Below are 25,404 nucleotides of genomic sequence, written 5' to 3' on the forward strand. Positions count from 1 at the left end.
GTACGTCTGTAAAGTACGTACTTTACACTTTTCCCTCCAAAAATTTCATTTTTGGGTTTTTCTTCCCTGAATTGACGAGCGCTGTGTGAAGATTAAGCTCTGCTTCCCTTCTCAGTAGCGAAATAGATCGTTTCAGACAGCAACGGGGGCCTCCCAGACTTCTTGGCGGGAAGAGGTACCTCTTTCTTCCTGACTTCCTTGTCCGCGCAACAATGTTCTGAACTGTTCGACACTTCAATCTGTCTGCCGCACAATTTCAGCGGTATTTAACCCTAATTCAAAACACTGAATGACCCTTACACGATCATCCCTAGAAGTATAAGGACCCACCATTACGCATAAAGGCACAGGGATTGGCAACACAAGGGCAACACCACGAGACGAACAAATCCTGACAGGAGTTGCCAGCAAAAAAAAAAACCGACTTACACCACGGCTAATGAGCTACTGATCAGTTATTGTTTCCTTAATTAATCAAGGACACAGTGGAAACAATAAAAAGGTGCCAATAAGTCATTTTTTCTCTCAGGCATTTTCCGTGACTGATGGAGGATTCTTTAAGACGCTGAAAGTCTTTGCGCAGCCTTCAGGGGTGCAAAGACTTTCAGCGCCCACTTTATAAAGGATTTTTATCATAGTATGCATTTTTAAAAGCGTCGGTAACTCGGAGCGTCGGAAGCGTCAGTGTCGTAACCTCGGAACAAGCGTCGTAACCCAGGACGGATTTTTCCATTGAATATTTAGAAAAAGGCGTCGTAACAACCTCGGAACGTCGTAAGCCGGAACCGTCGTAACCCGGGGACCGCCTGTACTTGCTTTGTTCGTTGTGGTCACGTTTAACTCAGAACAAACACAAAACAAAGGGAGCTGTGCCTTTTCGCTTACGATTTTTGGATTATCTTTCGAGATGGAACTTCAAGCTATTGCCGCAGCTAAGTTAACCCTTTACTGCCGACTGGACGTATTTTACGTCGACATTTATTGTCTCTCGGGTGCCGACTGGACGTATTTTACATCGACATACAAAAGTTTTTTTAAAAATTCGTGGAAAAATACTTTTAGGCCTACCACCGAAAACTCTTGTATCACGCGCCTTGGGGATGCTGGGAGTTTCACGGATCAAGGTGTTGTTTTGTTTACAATCGTTACGCAGGCGCGCAAGCGCGAATTTCTTTCTTGCCGCACTAATAAGTATCTGTGACATATCTCGGAAATTATTTTGTCACTTTGACATAATTTTTGTACCATTTTAAATTAGCTGTTACATGGAGTATTATATAAGAAAATGTGCGCATTTTTATGTAGAATACAAAAAAAAAAAAAAATACTCATGATTGTAGCTTTTATCAGTTTTGAGATATTTTCATATAAATAACGATAATTGCCAAATTTCAACCTTCGGTCAACTTTGACTCTATGAAATGGTCGAAAAAAAACGCAATTGTAAGCTAAACTCTTATATTTTAGTAATATTCAATCATTTACCTTAATTTTGCAACTAATTGGAAGTCTCTAGCACAATATTTCGATTTATGGTGAATTTATGAAAAAACTTTTTCCTTACGTCCGCGCGGTAACTCTTCCGAAAAAAATCATACATGCGATTGTGGTAATGTTTGCACCATGTTAAATTAGCCGTTACATAAAGTTTTATATATGAAAATGTGTGCAATTTCATGCACAATACAACTAAAAACAACCAATGGTTGTAGCTTTTATCAATTTTGAAATATTTTCATATAAAGAATTATAAGTGAAAATTTTCAACCTTCGGTCAACTTTGACTACCGAAATGGTTGAAAAACGCAATTGTAAGCTAAAACGCTTATATTCTAGTAATATTCAAGCATTTACCTTCATTTTGCAACAAATTAGTCTCTAGCACAATATTTCGATTTATGGTGAATTTATGAAAAAATAACATTTTCTTTATGTCCGCGCGGTAACTCTTCCGAAAAATCATACGTGCGATTGTGGTAATGTTTGCACCATTTTTAATTAGCCTGTTACATAAAGTTTTATATATGAAAATGTGTGCAATTTCATGTAGAATACAACGAAAAAATAATTGAAGGTTGTTAGCTTTTCTCATTTTCGAAATATTTGCATAATAAATCACGATAAGTAGAAAAAAACCATGTTCGTCAACTTTGACTCTACCGAAATGGTCAAAAAAACGCAATTGTAGCTAAAACTCTTACAGTCTAGTAATATTCAGTCATTTATCTTCATCTTGAAACAAATTCGAAGTCTCTAGCAACTATTTTAGATTTATGGTGAACTTAAAAAAAAAAACTTTCCTTCCCTCCGCGCGTGGATTCTCCGCCACAAATCTCCGAAATTTGTAATCCCATTCTCGGAATATTTGCTCCATTTCATATTAGGCATTTCATAGAGTTTTATATATGAAAATGTGCGCAATTTCATGTAGAATAAAACAAAGAATATTTGAAGGTTGTAGCTTTTCTTATTTCCGAAAATATTGCATATAAAAAAAATATATAAAAAAATTTGACTTTCGGTCAAATTTAACTCGTCAGATATGGTCGAAAACTGCATTTGTAAGCTAATACTCTTACAGTATAGTAATATTCAATCATTTGTCTTCATTTTGGAAGAAATTGAAAGTCTCTAGGTCAATATTAGATTTATGGTGAATTTTTGAAAAAATATTTGTTTACGTCCGCGCGTTACGAATTCATGCATTATTTTGTGATAATATTTTCTCTGTGTTGCTTTTATCGTTTTACAATGTGTTATATACCAAAATGATCGCAATTTAGTGTACATTACAACAGAAAAGAAGTAACTTATTACCTTTAACCTTTTTGCGCACAGCGCGATTTGAATACAATTATATATGAAATGTCGTTTTTGCGCTATCATATATCGCATTATTTATATATGATAATGATAATTTTTTTCATTTCTGATGGTTGCATACTAAACTTCAGCCAATGACAAAAAACTGGAGCCAAAAATGAACTCTTAATCTTGAAAACTAAGCGCGCTGTGATTTTTTGAAAAAAATATTTTTCCGCTTCCGCGCTCACTCTGAAACACCTCCGGCACACGGGAGACAATTTTTTTTTACCGCTTCGGCGTAAGAGGGTTAAGTGAAATAATGTTTCAATGATATTTTGCTGTTTTGTATTAAAGGATATGTATACTGTTTGAGAATGTGTTCCTTATCCTTGACTATGGTTACCATACAGTTTAAAAGCATAAATTAATTTATGCGCCCTCCGCTCAGAAACTAGTTCTGTGTGTGAGAGATCGTTAAAAGGCATAAAAAACTGTAGTAACCTTGGAATTTGCGTTGTAATCTAACCAGAAACTTAGTTTTGTTAATTATGTATACTGGAAACAAGCAATGATTTTTTCATTATTTGCGCTTTTGGACTGTTATAAACTGCGCATCCCAAGCTAGTGTATTCATTCGCTCGGAAACTAGTGCCACATATGAGGCGACACTAAAAAAATTTTTAAAATACGACATAAAAAGTGTCGAAAATCATCATAACCACAAAATTTTTGTTGTAATCTAACCAAAAACTTATTTTTATTAATATTCTGTGCTCAACTATAAAAGATTCTTATCATAGTATGTGTTTTTTAAAAGCGTCGTTAACTCGGAGTGTCGGAAGCGTCAGCGTCGTAACCCAGGGCGGATTTTTCAATTAATATTTAAGAAAAAGCGTCGGAACGTCGTAAGCCGGACCCGTCGTAACCCGGGGACCGCCTGTATAATACTTCATGTAACGGATAATTTAATACGGTGCAAAAATTATGTCAAAGTGACTTAAATAATTTTTGAGATGTGTCACTGATACTTTGTAGTGTGATAAGAAAGAAATTCGCTCTTGCGCGCGCGTAACGATTGTAAACAAAACAACGCCTTGATCCATGAACTCCCAGCATCCCCCAAGGCGCGTGATTCAAAAGTTTTCGGCTGGTAGGCCTATAAGTATTTTTCCGCGAATTAAAAAAAAACTTTTTTGAGTCGACGTATAATACGTCCAATTGGCATACGGGAGACATTTTGACTTGACGTTTAATACGTCCAATCGGCGCAAGAGGGTTAAAGGCCTCTTCCGTACGGTGGAGGTATTTAATTTTTTGGACTGGTGCTTGGGGGTACTAGACAGTCTCGTAGTCAAGATTCGATTAGTCTGGGGGAGCTGTCCAGCGTTCTTGCGTGTATGGACAAGGCTGTCAGGGATGGTTCGGAGGAATTGGCTTCGCAGTTTTGTACAGGGCTCTTAAAAAAGAGAGCGCTCTACGGCAATTTCACTGCGAAGTCAGTTTCTCCCTCGCAGAGGGCAGAGTTGCTGTTTGCCCCTCTTTCGAGCCATCTCTTTCCCCAGGCTATGATCAAGGATCTGGCCGGCAGCCTGCAAGAGAAGGCTACACAAGACTTTCTAGCACAGTCTTCTAGACGTCCTGCAGTCCCTTCGACGTCTTCGCGAATGCAAGTTTCTAAGAAGCAGAAGCCCTTTCGAGGCGGAGCTTCCTCGAGACTGCCTTCTCGAGGAAGAGGCCTTTCCAGAGGCAGAGCCCCTTCTAAACACAGGGGTAAAAAATGAGACTGCAGTCCTTCAGTCACCAGTAGGAGCCAGGCTTCGTTTATTCTCAAAAGCCTGGAGAGAGAGAGATGCAGACAGCTGGTCGCTCAACGTCATCTAGCAAGGATACAAGATGCCTTTCCTGAAGCCGCCTCCGCTGTGCACGACACCCAGGGATCTATCACCCTCATACCATCAGGAGAAGCAGCAGATTTTATACGATCTGCTCGAGCAAATGCTCGAAAAGAGAGCGGTAGAACAGGTCGTGGACCTACAATCCCCGGGCTTCTACAACAGGTTGTTCTTGGTGCTGAAACAGTCGAGAGGTTGGCGACCAGTTTTAGACGTAAGCAGTCTGAATCTTTTTGTGGAGAAACAGAGGTTCAAGATGGGGACGCCTCAGTCAGTTCTTGGGGCCTTTAAGACAAGGCGATTGGATGGTGTCATTAGATCTTCAAGACGCCTATTTTCACTTCCCGATCCATCCCCAATCGATGAAGTATCTGCGGTTTGTCCTGAGAGGAAAAGTTTTCCAATTCAGGGCTCTTTGCTTTGGATTGAGCACGGCCCCGATGATCTTCATGATTTTAATGAAGAATGTGGCGAGGTGGCTTCATCTTGCAAACGTCAGAATCTCTCTATATCTAGACGACTGGCTCATTCGAGCATCTTCGAAAGAACGGTGTCTGAAGGACCTTCAATCAACTTTGGCTTTGGCGAAGTCCCTGGGACTTCTGGTGAATTTCGAAAAGTCACATCTGATCCCAACACAGTCCATCGTGTATCTGGGGATTCAGATGGATTCAGTGGCTTTTCGAGCTTTTCCGTCCCAGGTATGTCAGCAGCAAGGCTTAGACAAAGTGTCAGCATTCCTAAGGAAAGAATCATGCTCGGTGAGGGAATGGATGAGTCTGCTGGGGACCATTTCCTTGCTGGAGAAGTTTGTTTTCTTGGGGAAACTACACCTCAGACCTCTCCAGTTTTTCCTGACGGAGAACTGGAAGGACAAGGAAAATCTCGATACGGTTTTGAAGATCTCGAGAGAGGTAAAGGATCACCTAAGGTGGTGGCTCGATCCTGTAAAGCTGTCGGAGGGATTTTCCCTGAAGCTTCAGAGCCCCGACCTAGTGTTGTTCTCCGACGCATCCACCACGGGGTGGGGAGCAACACTAGGGGGGGAAGAAGTGTCAGGCACCTGGAGAGGGGAACAGGTGTCCTGGCACATAAACCTCAAAGAGCTAGCGGCCATCTTTTTGGCGCTCCAATTCTTCCTAGACAAGGTCTCACATCACATAGTCCAGATCAACTCGGACAACACCACAGCTCTGGCCTACATCAAGAAACAAGGAGGAACACACTCTCGGTCCCTGTTCAATCTAGCGAGAGAGATCTTGTTGTGGGTGAAAGCATGGGACGTAACGATCCTTACGAGGTTCGTCGCAGGCTCAGAGAACGTCCGTGCAGATCTCCTCAGTCGGCAAGGTCAACTGCTGCCGACCGAATGGATTCTTCACCAGGAGGTGTGTCAAGAGCTGTGGGGGTTATGGGGACGTCCTCTCGTAGACATCTTTGCAACGTCGAGGACAAAGAGACTTCCGCTGTACTGCTCCCCGGTGCTCGATCCAGGAGCAGTAGCAATAGATGCCCTTCTCTGGGACTGGACAGGGATGGACCTGTATGCATTTCCCCTGTTCAAGATCCTGGGAGAAGTGATGAGAAAATTTGCAACGTCAGAAGGGATGAGAATGACGCTGATCGCCCCTTTCTGGCCGGCAAAAGAATGGTTCACAGAGGTCATGTCCTTCGTAGTAGACTTCCTGAGGACACTTCCTTCAAGGATAGATCTACTCGGACAGCCCCACTTTGAGAGGTACCACAAAAACCTCCCCGCTCTGAGTCTAACTGCGTACAGACTATCCAAAAGTTGACCAGAGCGAGAGGCTTTTCAAGACCTGTGGCAAGAGCTATTGCCAATGCAAGGAGAGCTTCCTCTCTTACAGTGTACCAATCGAAGTGGGCTGCTTTCAGGAGTTGGTGCAGAAAGAAGGGCATTTCCTCTACCACGACCTCTGTGAACCAAATAGCTGACTTCCTACTTTACCTGAGGAATGACTTGAAGCTTGCAGTCCCGACGATCAAAGGCTACAGAAGTGTGCTGTCTGTAGTCTTTAGACATAGAGGCATGGACTTGGCAAACGACAAAGATCTTCACGATCTCTTAAGATCCTTCGAGACCACGAGGATCCCTCAACCTAAGTTGCCGTCATGGAACTTGGACGTAGTCCTTAAGTTCCTAATGTCCAGTCGTTTTGAACCTCTTCATGATGCATCATTAAGGGACGTTACCAGAAAGGCTGTCTTCCTAACTGCTCTGGCGACGGCGAAGAGAGTTAGCAAAATTCAAGCTATTAGCAAGCACGTTGGCTTTAAGGGGCATAATGCCGTTTGTTCATTAAGCCCGACGTATCCGGCTAAGAACGAGAATCCGTCCAACCCTTGGCCCAAGAGCTTTGAGATTAAGGGTATGGCCGAAGTCATTGGACGGGAGCCAGAGAGAGTCCTGTGCCCTGTCAGGGCTCTCAAATTCTATTTGCGGAAAACGAAGGAATGTCGAGGTCCTTCTAACAACTTGTGGTGTTCGGTCAGGAGACCAGACTTACCGATGTCGAAGAATGCCCTGGCATTCTTCTTGAGGGACACCATTAAGGAAGCGCATTCATCTTGTGAAGACAGTGACATGAAGCTGTTAAAAGTGAATGCTCACAAAGTGAGGGCTATATCTTCCTCGGTAGCCTTCCAAAAGAACATGGCACTCAATGACATTTTGAGTGCCACCTTTTGGCGTAGCAACTCGGTGTTTGCTTCACACTACCTGCGGGATGTGAAGACGACATACGAGAACTGCTATTAGCTAGGACCATACGTCGCCGCAGGACACTATGGGGGCAGGAAGTAGCACTCATCCTATCCTGTAGAAAATGGTTAGGTGAGCTTTTGAATTTTATATTGAGTATGGTTGTAGGGTTCGGCCGCCCCTGAGGCGGACTTCCCTTCCTTAGCCTAAGTTATGTGGGAATTAACTGTTTGTTAGGCTAGGTCAGGTGTGGTTTTGCTTCGTTGCCCTCATAGTATGGTCAAATGGTCTAGTCACATTGTGGTCACGCCCCCGTTGACAGATCATCTAGAACTCACCAGCTACATAGGTCCCACTACCTTGACTGGAGACTAGATAAAGCAGAAGCAGACTTGGGTGACAGTAATCAGCTATGCTAACAGGTAAGGAACCAAGATGTCAATCATCTGCATGTATATGTTTCCTAAATCCTATTCTGTCTCTCCCTCACCTCCAAAGGTGGGATTCAGCTATATATATATATCTTGACAGGTAAGCTTCATGAACAAAATGATATTGTTTTATGGTACAATAGTTGTTCATACTTACCTGGCATATATAATCAAAGTGCCCACCCCACCCCCTCCCCTCAGGAGACAGTGGCACTAGAAAATCTGAATAGAAAATGGGAATGGTTCCTGATACCCGCCTCCCAGCAGCGGGAATGGGTACTAACCACCTGACTCCCACTGTGTGTGTCGTAAGTTTTGAAATTCTGTTGGACTTCGGAGAATACAGCTATATATATATCTGCCAGGTAAGTATGAACAAACTTTATTGTATCATAACAAATATCATTTTTATTGTAAAAATTACATTCTTTAGATGAACTATCTGTCTGGTGGTTAGAAAGCTCATGAAAATCATAATTAAATTCTGTAGTTTGTTAATTTTAAGATATGATTTCAGGGTAATTTCAGTTTTCAATGGATTGTCTTTCTAGGTATCTAGCATAAATTAAGAGCATTTTAAAGGTCAAGGCATTTTAATTTGAACTGAACTCGCTGTCATTTCAGTTGAGTCTATTATAATACTAGTTGGAAAACTCTGCAATATATACTGAAATGGTATGTACGAAAATATTGATGTGGAAAATTATGTGGCTCAACTACAAAATATTGAGTGTGTGTGTGTGTTGTTTTATACAAAACTTCTGTATGAAAAAGTTAGCTTTAGTTTCTTTTAAGTTATAAGCAATAACATACCATAAAAACTATATTTATATAGTTATTTATTAAGCATTTTCTTCATTCATTTCTTTCATTAGTTCATTCATTTTTCATATGGTAATTTATATGAACCATTTTCTTCATACACTTATTAACTTATTTATAATGTAATTTATTTTACTCTCCATTACGGTGCTGAATGGCTTCTTTGGCCCCAGTGCCTGGGCTTTTGCCCCTAAAACTCATACATCCATCCATCCATCCATAAATATTATAACTGATTATACTTATTACAAATATATGTACGTACGGTTATCTTTACATCAGTATTTTATGAAAGGGTAATGTGAAAGTAAAAGGGATTTAATGGACTTGTTTTATTTGCAGGCTACTCTTTAAAAGTCAACAGGAACCATGTCCTTTGTTGGGGATGTGTTAGTTTCAGTTCGTAAGTTGAGTTATTTTTTCTTTCTTTATCAGCAAATAATATTTGTGTAGAAATATTCATTACATATATGTAAATGGGGAGAGAGAGAGCGCACTATTTTTTTCAATATAGCATATAGCCCAAGTGACGGTCTAACCTGATAGAATTATGTATGGAGGGCTGGGAGGGGGCTACATACAGAATATGTATGGAGGCTGGGAGGCTACATACAAGAATATGGTTATGGAGGCTGGGAGGCTACATACAGAATTATGTATGGAAGGCTGGGAGGCTACATACTATATTGAAAGATATGAAACTGAGGTTAGTGAAAGTTTGTGATATGATATTCATGATGACCATTTTTATTACTGAATGAGATACAGCCTTACATTTTTAGGCTTAGAGTGTTTATATCAAAGTAGCATGTGTAGTAGTAGAAGCATTGGCAGTATCTGAAAATAAAATGTTGCAAATATTTAGCTTTTTTTGTGTTTTACCAGGGAACAAAAGTGGAAAAGCAGTTTTCAAAATAGCCAATTGGAAGGAAAACTTGTCTTGAAAGCAGAAGAGGCACAGTTAGGTGCTTGTCAGGATTTGAGGTCCCAGTATTGCTCCTTGTCTTTAGATGTACAGATCACCACTCAACTCCACCACCGTATTAACACAGCAGTTGATGAACTTACTCAACTGCAAGACTCAGTTCAACAAGAGGTATGGACTTTTTGTCAATAGTGTATTAGTACATCAAACAAATGATTTGAGATGAATCTTACCTACTGTTAAATTTAGCTATATCTCCCCACCGACTAGGCGAGTCGGCATTAAGAAAAAAAAAAAAATTGAATGGCTGCCCGGATGACTATATTTTACCTGTTCTCCACCAGGTGTGTTTTGAATGTTTTAGCTCTTGTCAGAATTCTTCTTGCCACCATTGCGGTTAAGCGATATTGTTGGTATTCTATGAATTGTGCTGATTTACACCTGTTTATGGGATTGTAATTTCATTTTCCTAGGATATCTTCCATCGGAAGCAAAACCAATAACAGGCTATGTGGAATGTTTTTGGTGTAACCAGGATGTTGAAATTAGAAGTTATCACATTGATTGTACTTCCAAGGGTACAGAGTGTTATCTTGAAATACTAGGATTGTTCTGAAAAATTAATGCCTGAATATGTCAAATATAGGAAAGACGGGAAACTATTAGATTGCAAAAGCAATTTGTTAGGTCAGGACTTAAACCTGTCAGGCTATCTCTAATCAGACTAGGCATTTTAGTAGGCTAGTATTGACTTCCATTGTAGCTCCGCCTTCTGCTCCCCATTTGATTCAGGAAAAGCGTAACAAGAAATTAGACATAACATTAAATGTAATTTTAGTTCTAATAGAAGTTGAACTGAGTTCGCGACGGGAACGTTTCCAAATTCCCTCCCCCATATGTGCGCTCTTTTTTCGCGTTCCCCTGTTAGAAGTAAGGTGTTGGTGCCCTTGTCTGTACATAGCCCGCTAGGACTCCCCTGCGACAGTTGGTAGTGTCCGCTGCCAGGGAACCAGTCAGTTCTTGGGACGATGGGTTTTTGTGCCCTCCAATACCTACTTCACCCTTTTCATGGACTGAATTATGTTTAAAGTGTTAGCGAAAGGACTGTTAGAACAATCGCCTAAGGACCGTGGAAAGCGTTTGCATAAGGACCCATTTCGGTAAGCGTTAATGCTTGCTCCGTAGGCGCATTCTGTCACTCCTACACCTAGTTTTGAGGTGTTAGCATGCATAGGTTTAATAAAAGGATTTTGACGTAAGGAAACATCTATTTCTGGGCGATTGGCTCGTGTCGCCAGCGAAATATCCTTTAATCTATTATTTCTAGGGTAAATGTACTAACCACATACCGAGAATATAAAATAAAGAAAAGGTCAGTATAACTGACTCGCTCACCTCTAGGAGGGTGTCGGTATGAAACACCTATGGCGAGTGAGAACCACTACCACGAGCCAAATGCCAAAAGAAATCTCCCACTACACAAAACCCTCCAAGAGGGAGCCGTCCCACAGAGAGCAGCTCGTACTACTACTACTCCATCCCACGCTCGCGACTGCTGCGCCTCTGGTGGCCATCCTGAAGTTAGCAGACAATCTTGAGCGAAGGGACGGGTAGGGGGGGTATTTCGCTGGCGACACGAGCCAATCGCCCAGAAATAGATTTTTCCTTACGTCAAATCCTTTTTCTGGGCTCAGCTCGTGTCGCTTGCGCGAATCGTACCAGAGAAACAGCACAAGATTGTAAAGAAAGTAAACAGAATATAATAAAACAAAAATAGGTCTCAAATAAAAGATACAAATAAATGAATGAATATAATTGCTAAAAAGATACAAATACCCACATAAAACAAAATCAGAATTATGCTTAAATTACCCTTAAAACTAATTATGTTAATAATATAAGGTAATTTACATATATACAAAATAGGTAAAATGATTACCTATCATAATAAATCTGTGTAACAACGTATCAAAATAGAAATAGCAATTAATATAAAGTTACATAAATATTTGATCAATCACAAAAATATATATCTCAGGAATGTATATGACTTAATATACAAAACCCGTAACCATTGTAATATGATTGTATCCCCTAGCATAAAAAAATAAGGGATAACATCTATGAGATCAGTATGGTAAATCAGCTGTGTGTGTCCCTAACCAGACAAAAGGGACACTATATAATCATAAAGCAGCTAAGACACAAGGTGAATGCTAAGCTAATGAACAAGGTAGGAATAGACGAAACTTGGGTTTGGGTGAGGCAGGTAGAAAGGAGGACTGAATCTTCTACTATAATCTAACTAGAGTCAGGGGAAACTATGTTACCCGCTGCTACTGCTGGGAATTTCAGAGCTTCCAAGGACTTAAGGTAGTGACGTTTGAACACTGTCGGCGATTTCCATCCGGTATACTTCTTTAAATCATGCAAAATTCATATGCTGGAAGTAATTAATTGAGGTGGCTACTGCCCTGACATCATGTGCTTTTGGAAAGGAGTCAGGGATTGGCTTGTTTGATAAAGTACGGATTTGTTGCCTGATGCCTTTAGTGGATAAAGTACCACCTTTTCCCTCCTCCGAGGGACCGATGAGGAGAGAGGTCCTGGATAGAAAGGCTCGTAAGGTTGAAACTGGACAAAGGGAAACATCTTGCGGAAGGGTAATACCTTCCAAGGTTCCCACCTCATCAAAGGATCTTCATTCTTTGCTAAAAAAACTACGTTCCGGAGAAAGTAGCACTTCCCCTGTGGGAAGGAATTGAACATGATCCGGATCTCTGGATAAAGCCGACAGTTCTGAAATTCTTGCTCCTGAAGCTAGGCTTAATAAAAACAGAGTTTTCCTTAGGAGCATCAATAAACGAGCATGTGTCATTATCGGTTTCGGAAGAACCGAGTTTTAGAACATCGTTTAAGAACCATGAAACTGACGTAGGCCTGACAGAGGGCCTAAGTCTAGCACATGCTTTAGGAATAGACGAGAAATAGGTATCTGTCAAGTCTATGTTAAAAATCCAAAATTGAAATATCTTTTCAATGCTGACTTGTTTGTCGTAATAGTGCTAGCTGCTAAACCCTTTTCAAATAAAGATCTGAAAAAGGATATAGCAGAATTAACTGTCATGAATCTGATATCTGACTCCCTCAGGAAGATTGCTACTTTTTGACGGCAGCATCATACTGCCTCAAAGTTGAATCCCTTTTATCGGATTCCAGGAAAAGAATATTCTGAGGGTCAATATTCGCATCTCTTTTTGCCGCAAACTTCATGAAATCCATAAAGTTAGGGTTTTGAGAATCCTGAGGAAAAGCGAACACAGTCTTCGTTTGTACTGACTGGGAGAGCTTGGGACTGGGATCCGAAGGGGACGAAGGCCCAGTTCCAGAATCATGGGGTACCAATTGCTCTTCGGCCAGTCTGGGGCTACTAGAGCCACTTGACCCCTGAATGTCCTGAGTTTGCTAATACCTTCATAAGGAGATTCACTGGAGGGAAGACGTAAATCTTCTCCCAAGTTGTTCCAGTCCAGAGCCAGGGCGTCCGTGCGTAAGCCAGAGGGTCCAGGTTGGGGGCTACATAACACGGTAGTTTGTGGTTTGCTTGTGATGCGTAAGAGATCCACCTGTTCAGCCCTGGGACTCTTTGAAGGATCCATTGGAACGAAAACTCTCGTCTAGAGACCATTCCGACTCTAGGGGTACTGATCGGGATAGGGCGTCTGCTATGACGTTTCTCACTCCAGCTATGTTGGGTGGAGGAAAGTATGCCAACTGAATTTGTCTGCCAGGGAGAAGATGGCTATCATGACGTGGTTTAGATGACGCGACTTGGAGCCTCCTCTGTTTATGCAATGTACTACCACTGCGCTGTCCAAGACTAGCTTTATGTGGGAGTACCTTGGTGGACGTAATCTTTTCAGAGTCAAGAAACTGCCATTGCCTCCAGTACGTTTATATGGAACTGACGGAACTGGGGGTGACCAAATTCCTTGAACCAACCTTTTTGACTTGGGAGTACCCTCCCCAGCCGCTTAAGGAGCGTCTGTGTGGATGGTGATCCCTGGTGGAGGGGGAACTGAAGAGGAACTGACACTGACAGAGTTTCTTGACTTTTGCCCACGGCCGAAGCCGGTTCTTTAGAATCAGAGGCACTGAGGTAGCTTGTCCCTGGACCTGACATTTGCTCGTGAGCGCCAGATCCTGGTTAGATCTTTTAGTTTGGCTTTCATTAGATGTTCGTTACTGAAGCAAACTGGAGAGAGCCGAGGATCCTTTCCTGAGCTCCTGGATGCTAGTTTGTGACTTAGAAATTGCTTGACTGACTTCGCTATTTCTTTCCTTTTGGTGGATGGAATCGACAGAGTGTGTGAGGATAGATTCCATTGAATGCCTAGCCACTGAAAGTTTTGACTCTGGAGTGAGTCTTGATTTGGATCTGTTTATCTTGAATCCTAGATATTCTAGGATTGGATCACTTTCAGTGTGGCCTTGTTGCATTCTTCGACTGATGGGGCCCAGATCAACCAATCGTCGAGATACGCTACTACCAATAATCCCTTGAGCTCTGAGCTGTTGCACTACTACTTCCGCTAGCTTCCGTGAACACCCTGGGTGCCACGTTGAGCCCGAACGGGACTACCTTGAAGGAGAACGTCTGATCTCCTATCTTGAATCCCGAATACGGACGGAAGTGTCTTGCAATAGGGATATGATAGTAGGCGTCTGTAAGATCGATAGAGGTGGTGACGGCCCCACGGGAAGTAAGGTCCGCACCTGTGAGATCGTGAGCATCTTGAACTTGTCGCAGCGGATGGCTAAAGGTTTAAGCGGGACAAGTCTAAGATTACCCTTCTTTTGTTTGAGCCTTTCTTTGGAACGCTGAACAAGCGACCTTGAAATTTTAATCTTTTGACTTTGGACTATAGCTCCTTTCTGAAGGAGGTCCTCTGCGTACTCTGTCAATTCCTTGGAAGGAAGTTGACGGAAAGGTCTGGCTGGAGGTGGGTTCGTCAACCAGCTCCAACCCAGCCCTTTTGACACTATGCTCTGAGCCCACTGGCTGAAGTTCCACCACCGGTGGCGAAAGTGACACAGCCTCCCTCCTACCTGAAGTTCTTCATTGGTTCTGGTAACCCCCTCGACCTCCTCTGAAGTGCTTTCCCCTATTGAAGGGGCCTGGGGCCCGATCCTCTCCCACGAAAGGACCGCTTACCTCTGCCTCCCTTGTTCGAGCGGTCATACTTCTGAGAAGCTTGACTCTCGAAGGCTTGATTGTAAGCTGGAGAGATGGCGTATGAGGTGGAGGGCTGAGGCTGAGGGGATATCACATAAATAGGCTGTGATTGACCTTTAGACGATGAGGCTGGGCTGTCTGCACTAACGGCACTGTAGGAACTTGTTGAGGGAAGCGCGGTTGCTTCTTTTGGTAAGGCTGGAAACGTCTGGGTTTCCTTTGTCCCTTACCTTTTGGTGTCAGGTCTTGCCTTCTCCTAGCCGTAAGACTCCAACGGTCCTTAAGGCTCTGGTTCAACCTCGTAGCCTCTGCCTGGACTTCCTTTACCATAGCCTCTGGGAAGAGATCTGCGCCCCAGATGTTAGAAGAGAGTAACCTATTCGGTTCATGACGAATGGTTGCCTCTAGCAGGACATGCTTCCTACAATTCGTTCTGGCAGTGGCTAAACTCGAACATATCTGACTGCACCGTTTGAGTCAGGGCTTTGTCATAATTGCTTAAAAATTGGTTCTGAACCATAAGCCATGGTTGCTACCTCAGACATAGCCATCAGGTTGATTGACCTGGCTAGTCGTGTTTTCGAGTCAAATTCCGCTTGAATAAGACTATCAGGGAGCCTGGGCAGCTTTTTCACCAAACTGCTCCATAGCACAGTCAGGTTTGAGTTTGCCAGCTGTGAAAGTATTAGGCAAGTCTTCCCACAATTCTCCAACTGAAGGGAGCAACGGAGATGTGGGGTCTGCTTCTTTTAACTGAGGCATGGGTTCCCCTTTCTGAGCTGCTGAGATGGTCGACCTAGTTATCTTGGTTAGGAAAGGGAGCGGGGTACTCTCGTCCATCGTGAAAATGGTAAAGGGACTTTTGAATGGTTGGATCTTGGTGTTCGAACAGTCCATGTCCTCTAAACATCTGAGCCATTCTCGCTGAGCCTGGTCGAGAATAGAGGACTGTCTCCTTTGGTACCCTGTCATCCTAACCATAGCCGAAGGCGTGAGCCTAGCGTAGCCTATGAAGGGAGGCTGTAGGCCTTCCGGGTAGAACTCGAAGTCCTCTATTCTTCGAGTTCCAAACTCCGGTATGGAGATGAGACCATCTTGGAAGGGGGCGTATGATGCTACTCTCCAAGGATTGTTCATGGAGAAAGCGGGCAGCGAGTCATGCGGGGGAAGCTGAGATCCGCTAGTGATGGAGGTTGAGGGAGAGGCAAGAGGGGCTTCTCTTAGACCGGCTATAATAGTGTCCTGAGAAGTGATCCTGTCCGACAGGCGGGATATCATATGTTCCATACGGTCGCTTAAGGGAGCCCACTAGGTCGCCCACCTGTTGCAACAGGCCAGCATTGGTGTCCAAAGCCGGAGCGGCTGCGGAGGTGGAGGGGAGACTCTGAATAGGCAACAAAGGTAGTGGAACTGGTGATACTGCCGGGGTGCGGGATTTCTCCTTAGGTTTACTCTTTGAGGACTTTGAGCCGGAGCTAGACCCTTTAGACCTGTCTGGGTTCCTGGGCCGGGATTACGAGCCGGAGACTTGCGCGAGGAAGAAGACTGAGGAACGTCTTCTTCGAAGACGATGACGTCTTAGTCAAGGTCATATGTTTGGACTTGATCTTAGGTCTAACCGAAGCCTCTGGAGGAGTATATAACTCATCACCCGTAAAGCCTTGGAAGGATGGAGAGGTTGCAGGGGTAGAAGAAACAGTCACTCCCAAGGGAGACCCTTGGGTACCTGCATTACTTACCTCGGCCAACAGGTCGTCTATACCTACCATAGTTCAACATTTATATCCAGGGTTGCGACTTCCGTGGAGATATCCTGGTCTTGTTCTGTTAAGGAGGCCGCCAGTTGTTGTTGGATAAAGGCAATGAGGGGTCCGCCTCTACCGGTCGACGTACCCAGTCGCCTTGCCTCGGGAAAGATTAACAGAGCTAATCGCTTCTCCAGTATGTAGGCTGACCCTTGGCGGCGTTCTTGCCAAAACCTCCGACCCAGGCCCGCAGGGTAGCCAATGCCGTATCTCTTACTGCGGAGCCTGTAAGAGAGGGTATATTTTAGATTTAAGAATCACTTAAAACTAAAACTTAGAATATAACTTAAACTAGATGCCTTAAGTTAAAGTAAATAACGTAAACTTAAGTACTAAAAGAAGCGGAGCAGCATGCTGGAGATGGAATACTTACGCCTTCCAAAAGCTGGCTCACCAGATCGTAACATATGGTACACGTCTCATGGTACCAGACCTGGATGTCCCCGTGCGGAGTCGCGCATGGAGCATGGGACCGGCAAAACTTCGTGTCCACAGGGGTCCTGAAGTGTAGCGGAACATCCCGATGCTCACAGTTGGTGGCCTGTAAGTGGGAAGACACATGAGTATCTTAAAGGGGGAACACTTACAGACTAAGGACAAAGAACTCCGTTACATGCCGGAGCTCGGAAAAAATTTGGGCATAACCCCTCCCTGCATTGCCTGAATAGGCTATAATCCCGGAGAGATCCGGTAAAATGAAAGGGAGGGGTAGGGATGGTTTAAGAAAACTTAAGATAAACTTAAAGATAACTTAAACCTACATGCAATAACATGCAATGAACCGGACTAGGTCCAGTGAAGCGGAGTGTAGTAACTCAGCAATACGGTACGGTTAGTAAAGACCTACTGTATGCTCCGGTCCAAACTACGGTGGACTATACCCTTCCGCTGGATACCAGGGCTCCGATAGGGAGGAGCTCTAGTAAGGAGGGAAGGGCGAGAGACATTACAGACTCGAGCTAGCCCGGAGCGGCAAGGAAGTAACGGAGGGGGGGAAGGCCAGGGCCCCCCACAACGTACCACCCCCGGCCGAGCCGAGAAGCGGAGAGTCGGAACCAGTCAGGGACTGTCGGACTCCCAGGTCCCTCCGGTGGAGGGGAGAGGGGAGCCAGGCTCGGGCATGCGGGGCGAGCAAGGACAGACCGACCCACCCCCACCCGACTCTATGGGAGAGCGGGAGAGGGGGGAAGGGGGACTGGCAGGCGTCTGGCTGACTCGTGATCACGTAGTGACCACGAGGCGGTAAACTAAGATACGGTAACCAAGCCTAGGCCAACCAACTGATCAGAGAGAATGCTATCGGGAAGCAACCTGAACTGAAAAGCGGTAGCATATAGAGGCCCATAGGGCTAAATCCAACTGATCAGAGAGAAGCTATGCGGAAGCGACCTGAACTGAGCGGTAAACGGCATATAGGCCCATAGGGCTACCACTGAGTCAGAGAATCTATGCGAGCGACCGGAACTGATAACGGTAAGACCTAGACTCTACGACCGGGACCTAAGGCTAACCACGCTAATAACTAAAACAGTGACATAAATATATATAATAAAAATGAAAGAAAGAAGGTAAAAAAAGCAGGAGAAAAAAAAAAAAAATCCAGGAGTGTGCGACTAGCCCGAAGGCGAGGTCTACCACTCAAAGCTAGTCAGGGGCCGGAACTAAGAACCTGGACTAGGGTCTGGATAGAAAAAGCCTACATAAGGTGAAATACATACATGTATGACAACCTGAGTAGACCTAACGACGCGGATAATCAAAATAGAGCGTAAATAATAAGGGATGTTCTAGGTATGGGAGACCAAGAACGAACCCAACATGCGGCAGGACCATGCTGCCATGCTTCCAGCCCCCGAGAACGTATTTGTACCTAAAAAACGGCAAATACTGTCTCGGGGACGGAAAAAACTCGCTAACCGTAAATACTGAGTACTTAACTTAGCTGCTGCAATAGCTGCACGCTCCATTATCGAAAATCCGAAGAAAGGGCACAAAAATCACCAGAGAGAAAAATAACACGTGTGACTCGTGTGAGCTAACTGAAAAGGATGGCCACCAGAGGCGCAGCAGTCGCCGAGCGTGGATGGAGTAGTAGTAGTACGAGCTGCTCTCTCTGTGGGACGGCTCCCCTCTTGGAGGGTTTTTTGTAGTGGGAGATTTCTTTGGCATTTGGCTCGTGGTAGTGGTCTCACTCGCCTAGTGTTCATACCGACACCCTCCTAGAGGGTGAGCGAGTCAGTTATACTGACCTTTTCTTTATTTTATTTATTCTCTGGTTATGTGTTAGTACAGTTTACCCTAGAAATAATAGATTAAAGGATATTTCGCGCAAGCGACACGAGCTGAGCCCAGAAATATATAATATAAGGTATAGACATTTTATAGACATGATAATGTATCAGTAGCGAGTTTTACACATTTAGATGTCCGACTCAGTTGACTGTTTATCTCTTTCATGTTTTGGTTATTCTAAATTCATGTCTGCTAGCATATTCCTTTTTCTTTGTAATGCTTGTGTTCGTTCTTTCCCTGCTTTCTCTTCGGCTATCGGCAAATCTCTTACTACTGCCTCGATTATGTTTCTCTTTCAAGCCTGCACTGTGTTTTTAGTATCTAAAGTTCCCACCAAGTTAGATATTCTAGCTTCAGAGCTTTCTAACGAAGTTTCCTATAGGAATGCTTTCAGTAATACGTCTGCTTTGACGAGTCAGGAGAGTCGTCGTAACTCCTCTCCCACCGCCTCCACTTCTGACGCCCTCGGTTCTTTCCCTCAGTCGATTTGTGTGGACTGTGGACATTGTTGACTCGTGTGGACTTGGCCGAGTCCTGAGTCACTTAAAACTGTCTTCCTCTCATTTAGTCGTGGTGGATGCGATATAGCACTCAGCTGCTGTCACCTCCTATCGACAAGTGTCGCTTTTAAATATCTAACTTCCCTGGTAGTTACATATATATAGCTTTATCCCGCCGATTCGTTGCGCGCACGGCAGAAATTCATATTCGCGGCTATTGCTGATAGATGGTCAGGTGATCATACCTGTGCTCCCTCTATCCAGGTACTTGGAACCATTCCCATTTGCCCTCAGAAATTCCCTGCTGTCGTTCGAGCATTACGTTGGAAATTCGCTCTACTTTGTTTGGGTTTGCTTTAACTACAAATTGGTGAAGTACTCATTGCTTGGTTTTTCGTTGATGGCTTTCGCTGATATTGGATTTTCCTTTTCTTTTTCGCATGGATAAGATAGACATTGTTGGTTTCCGACTTGGACTATTTAACTTGTTTTCTGAATTTTCAAGATGGCTGACTGTTGTTAGAATGTGTGTGAAGGGGTGCAAGACCCGGCTTCCAAAAGCCGCTCTTGATCCCCACACAGTATGTAAGAATTGCAGAGGGCATGTGTGTACATTTGATAGCAGATGTAATGAGTGTGAAAGGTTGTCGGAGAGAGAGTGGAGAGAATATGATTGTTATGTGGGAGATTGGAGAAGGACAGAATTAGGAGAGCTAGATCTTTGAGTGTTCTGTCAACTAGATCTTCTGATAGTCAAGTCCTTTCTAACTTGTCTAACACTAATATTCCTGATCCTAGCCCTAAGGTTGTAGTACCAGATCCACCTGCGGAGTTGGAGGTAAGTGAGCCTACTATGAAAGATATTATGGCTGCTATTTCTGCCTTGGGTGTGAAAGTGCAATCCCTTACTTCGGATAAGGAAGTGATGTGGGGGGCAGTGCGTGGTTTGCAGCGCAAGTTCGGGGACAGTGCTAGTGCAGTGGAGGGTGTGTCCGTTCGTGTCTGTCATGCTCCTAGCCCTAGACCTCTTCCATGCTCCGCAACCCCTGGGAGAAGGAACATCGACAGGCTAAGGGAGATGAGAGATGTTGAACAGCAAGTGGACGTCCCCTCGAGTAATCCTGTTGACACATCCCAGGACGCTCCCCCTCGCCGCAGAAAAGGCGAGATGAGGAAGTGTTCATCATCCTCAGAAGACGCAAGACCCAGACGCGGTTGGCGACAACCTCAAGAGTCGAGACTTCTCAAGAGATGCAGGTCCCCCGTTTCGTTCCAGCAACCCTCTTGTAGTAATTGGAGCTCTCCGGAGAGATTCCTGTCGGAGGAGGGCGACGCATCCGCGCCTAAACAGAGGTGTAGGACGCATAGTTCTTCGGAGGAAGAAGACGTGCACATTACGTCACCACCTCTTCGCCAGAAGACCCTAGCTAGAGTCTCCAAAGCTGTAGATGTACGTGCAGTGCCATCTCCACTTGTTCCCCAGCAGCAAGAGGCACCGCAAGCAGCGTTCTTATCACAGCTTCAGCAGTCCATTACGTCTCTGTTTGACGTTTACAAGTCGCAAGGACTAAGAGAGGAAGCACGCAAGAAGGAATCTAAGGACGTCAACAGACCCAGGAAGAGGATATGACCGGAGTTAGCACAGCGAGACGCTAACAGCTATCAAGACGCGGACTCGCTGCAAGTTGCAGCGCTCATAGACGCTCCCTCGCAGCAAGCTGGACGCGTGACGGGAGGTGACAAGGATCGTGACGCTCCCTCGCAGCATGCTGGACGCATGCATGACGCACGCAAGCAGGATGGCGCGCGTGATTCCCCGGCTCGTTCGACATCGGAAAACGCCAATCCTTTGGAAGAGATCTCGGAGGAGGAGACGCAAGAAACTCTTCATGAAGCGGATCTGAAAAGATTACTTGCGGTATTGGCTGACTTGTATCCTACTGATTTTCAGCAGGCGGTACCTCGGAGCCCGCCCTCGCAGTTTATGAAGGGTAGACCCCAGAAGTCTTCCTCCTTCAAGAAGACAGTTTTAGCCAGATCGGTGAAGAGGGCTTTTTCGACTTTAAACGACTGGATTTTGAAGAAAAAGGAACAGGGTAGGACAACCTTTTCCTTCCCCCTTACGAGATTGGCTTCTAGATCTAGCGTGTGGTATGAGACTGGGGAGGCTCTCGGCTTGGGAGTTCCTGCCTCCTCCCAAGGGGACTTCTCCAGGCTCGTAGACGCCTCGCATAGAACAGCCATGACTAAGACTAAAGTTATGTGGTCCACATCGGAGATAGACCACTTTCTGAAAGGCGTCTTCAGGACTATTGAAGTCTTCAGCTTGATGGACTGGACTCTTGGAGCCCTCGCAGATGTTACGGACGAGAAGAACGAGACGCAGATGCACCTTATTGCCTGTCTCAATAAAGCTGTGAGGGACGGGACGGTCGAACTCACAGCCCTTTTCACAGCAGGTATTATTAAGAAGAGGGCTATGCTGTGTTCTTTCCTGTCATCAGGAGCGACTCTCGCTCAGAGAGCAGAGCTCTTGTATGCTCCATTGACCAAACAGCTCTTCCCTTCAGAGCTAGTGAAGGACTTATTGGCAGTTCTTGCGCAACAAGCAACGCAAGATCTTATTACAAGGACTGCGAGAAAAGTTCTTCCGGCAAATTTTTTAGCCAGAAAGGAGAAGGAAGCTCCTCCCACGCGTCAGCCCTTTCGTGGGAGAGCCCTTTCGAGAGGAAGCCAGAGAATGGTTGCTGGAGGACAACCTCGTAAAAACCCCAAACAGCAACCAAAACCCAAAAAATGAACTCAACAACCTCCAGACACAAGTGGGAGCCAGGTTATCCCATTACTGGCAAGAGTGGAGCCAAAGGGGAGCGGACGATTGGACAGTCGAAGTACTGAAGGAAGGATACAAGATCCCCTTCCTAAGGAAGCCTCCTCTTTCGTCAGAGCTGTTAGAGTTGACAGCTACATACTCGGGGAGCAAAGCAGCAGCTCTTCAAGAGCAGGTAAACCAGATGCTGTCAAAAGCAGCAATAGAAGTGGTAAAGGACCCCTCGTCAGAGGGATTTTACAACAGACTATTTCTGGTACCCAAGAACTCGGGGGTTTGGAGACCCGTTCTGGACGCAAGTCCACTGAACAAGTACGTGAGCAAAGTCAAGTTTGCTATGGAGACATCTGCATCAGTCCTAGCAGGCACCAGACAAGGAGACTGGATGGTGTCGATAGACCTGCAGGACGCGTATTTTCACGTCTCAATTCACCCGAACTACAGGAAATATCTGAGGTTTGTACATCAGGCAACAACTTATCAGTTCAGAGCACTTTGTTTTGGACTAAGCACGGCTCCTTACGTTTTCACTCGAGTGGTTTTGAACGTGGCCCTCTGGTTACATCTGGAAGGGGTACGAATATCGATGTACCTGGACGACTGGCTAATCAGAGCCAGGTCGCAAAAGTGTCTGGAGGATCTACAAGTAACAATGACTGTAACGCGACAGCTGGGACTCTTAGTAAATCTTGCCATATCCTTCTTATTTCTATTTTCAGATCTTGATACTTATCCATTTTTTCCCTCTCTTTCTCTTCAACTCTGGTGTCCCATGGTATTGTGACATCAATGAGTGATACTTTCTTCTTGATTTTGTCAATCAATGTCACGTCTGGTCTATTTGCACGTATCCCCCTATCTGTTCTGATACCATAGTCCCAGAGGATCTTTGCCTGATCGTTTTCTATCACTCCTTCAGGTTGGTGCTTGTACCACTTATTACTGCAAGGTAGCTGGTGTTTCTTGTACAGGCTCCAGTGGAGGGCTTTTGCCACTGAATCATACCTCTTTTTGTACTGGTTCTGTGCAAGTGCCGGACATTCTCTTGCTATGTGGTTTATGGTCTCATTTTTCGTATTGCACTTCCTGCATATGGGAGAGATGTTATTTCCATCTATCGTTCCTTGGATATATCTGGTTCTTAGCGCCTGATCTTGTGCCGCTGTTATCATTCCTTCAGTTTCCTTCTTGAGCTCTCCCCTTTGTAACCATTGCCATGTGTCATCGCTGGCCTGTTCTTTAGTCTGGCTCATGTATTGTCCGTGCATTGGTTTGTTGTGCCAGTCCTCTCTTATGTTTGTCATTCTCCTGTCTGTATATTTGTGGGTCTTCATCTACTTTTATCAGTCCTTCTTCCCATGCACTCTTGAACCACTCGTTTTCACTGGTTTTCAGATATTGCCCTAGTGCTCTGTTCTTGATGTTGACGCAGTCCTCTATGCTTAGTAGTCCTCTCCCTCCTTCCTTTCGTGTTATGTATAGTCTGTCCGTATTTGCTCTTGGGTATAGTGCTTTGTGTATTGTCATATGTTTCCTCGTTTTCTGGTCTATGTTGCGGAGTTCTGCCTTTGTCCATTCCACTATTCCTGCACTGTATCTGATTACTGGCACTGCCCATGTGTTTATGGCTTTTATCATATTCCAGCGTTAGTTTTGACTTGAGTTTCGCCTTGAGTCTCTGCATATATTCTTTCCTGATCGTGTCCTTCATCTCTTGGTGTTTTATATCCCCTCCTTCCATTATTCCCAGGTATTTGTATCCAGTCTCATCTATGTGTTTGATGTTGCTCCCATCTGGTAGCTTTATCCCTTCAGTCCTAGTTACTTTGCCCTTTTGTATATTGACTAAGGCACATTTTTCTATTCCAAACTCCATCCTGATGTCCCCAGATACAATCCTTACAGTCTGGATTAGGGTATCTATTTCCTTGATGCTCTTACCATACAGCTTGATGTCGTCCATAAACATCAGATGGTTAATTCTGTTGCCTCTTTTCTTGAGTTGGTACCCAGCATCCATCTTCTGCAGTACTTTTGTCATGGGAATCATGGCTACTACGAAGAGTGTGGGGACAGTGAGTCGCCCTGGAAGATCTCAACTCCTGATATTAACCTCTGCTAGTCTTATTCCAGAGCTTGTAAGTATTGTATTCCAGTTGCGCATTGTATTTATGAGGAAGCTGATGGTGTTTTCCTCTGCCCCATATATTTTCAGGCATTCTATTAGCCATGTGTGTGGTATCATGTCGAAGGCTTTCTTATAGTTCCTATTTATTATTATTATTATTATTATTATTATTTATTTTTTTTTATTTTTTTTTATCACAGTTCCCCAATTCGACTGGGTGGTATTTATAGTGTGGGGTTCCGGGTTGCTTCCGGCCTCCTTAGGAGTCCATCACTTTTCTTACTATGTGCGCCGTTTCTAGGATCACACTCTTTTGCATGAGTCCTGGAGCTACTTCAGCCTCTAGTTTTTCCAGATTCTTTTTCAGGGATCTTGGGATTGTGCCTAGTGCTCCTATGATTATGAGTACAATTTCTACTGGCATATCCCATATCCTTTTTATTTCTATTTTCAGGTCTTGATACTTATCCATTTTTTCCCACTCTTTCTCTTCAACTCTGGTGTCCCATGGTATTGCGACATCAGTAAGTGATACTTTCTTCTTGATTTTGTCAATCAACGTCACGTCTGGTCTGTTTGCACGTATCACCTATCTGTTCTGATACCATAGTCCCAGAGGATCTTTGCCTGATCGTTTTCTATCACTCCTTCAGGTCGGTGCTCGTACCACTTATTACTGCAAGGTAGCTGATGTTTTCTTGCACAGGCTCCAGTGGGAGGGCTTTTGCACTGAATCATACCTCTTTTTGTACTGGTTTCTGTGCAAGTGCCAGGCATTCGCTTGCTATGTGGTTTATGGTCTCATTTTTCGTATTGCACTTCCTACATATGGGAGAGATGTTATTTCCATATATCGTTCTTTGGATATATCTGGTTCTTAGGGCCTGATCTTGTGCCGCTGTTATCATTCCTTCAGTTTCCTTCTTGAGCTCTCCCCTCTGTAACCATTGCCATGTGTCATCGCTGGCCAGTTCTTTAGTCTGTCTCATGTATTGTCCGTGCATTGGTTTGTTGTG

At 44.3% G+C, this 25,404-nt stretch overlaps 1 protein-coding gene across 1 annotated transcript in view; it reads left to right on the forward strand.

The window, feature by feature from the left end:
• The window catches only part of LOC135220792 (centromere/kinetochore protein zw10 homolog), a 310,898-nt gene that overhangs the window by 12,265 nt on the left and 273,229 nt on the right, over positions 1 to 25,404 (forward strand). Inside the window, exons 2-3 of the mRNA XM_064258288.1 lie at positions 9,015 to 9,075; positions 9,558 to 9,768. Of these exons, the coding sequence (XP_064114358.1) occupies positions 9,015 to 9,075; positions 9,558 to 9,768 (272 nt within the window). The remainder of the gene's footprint in view (positions 1 to 9,014; positions 9,076 to 9,557; positions 9,769 to 25,404) is intronic.

This window comes from Macrobrachium nipponense, chromosome 2 (genome assembly GCF_015104395.2).
Source record: "Macrobrachium nipponense isolate FS-2020 chromosome 2, ASM1510439v2, whole genome shotgun sequence".
NCBI lineage: Eukaryota > Metazoa > Arthropoda > Malacostraca > Decapoda > Palaemonidae > Macrobrachium > Macrobrachium nipponense.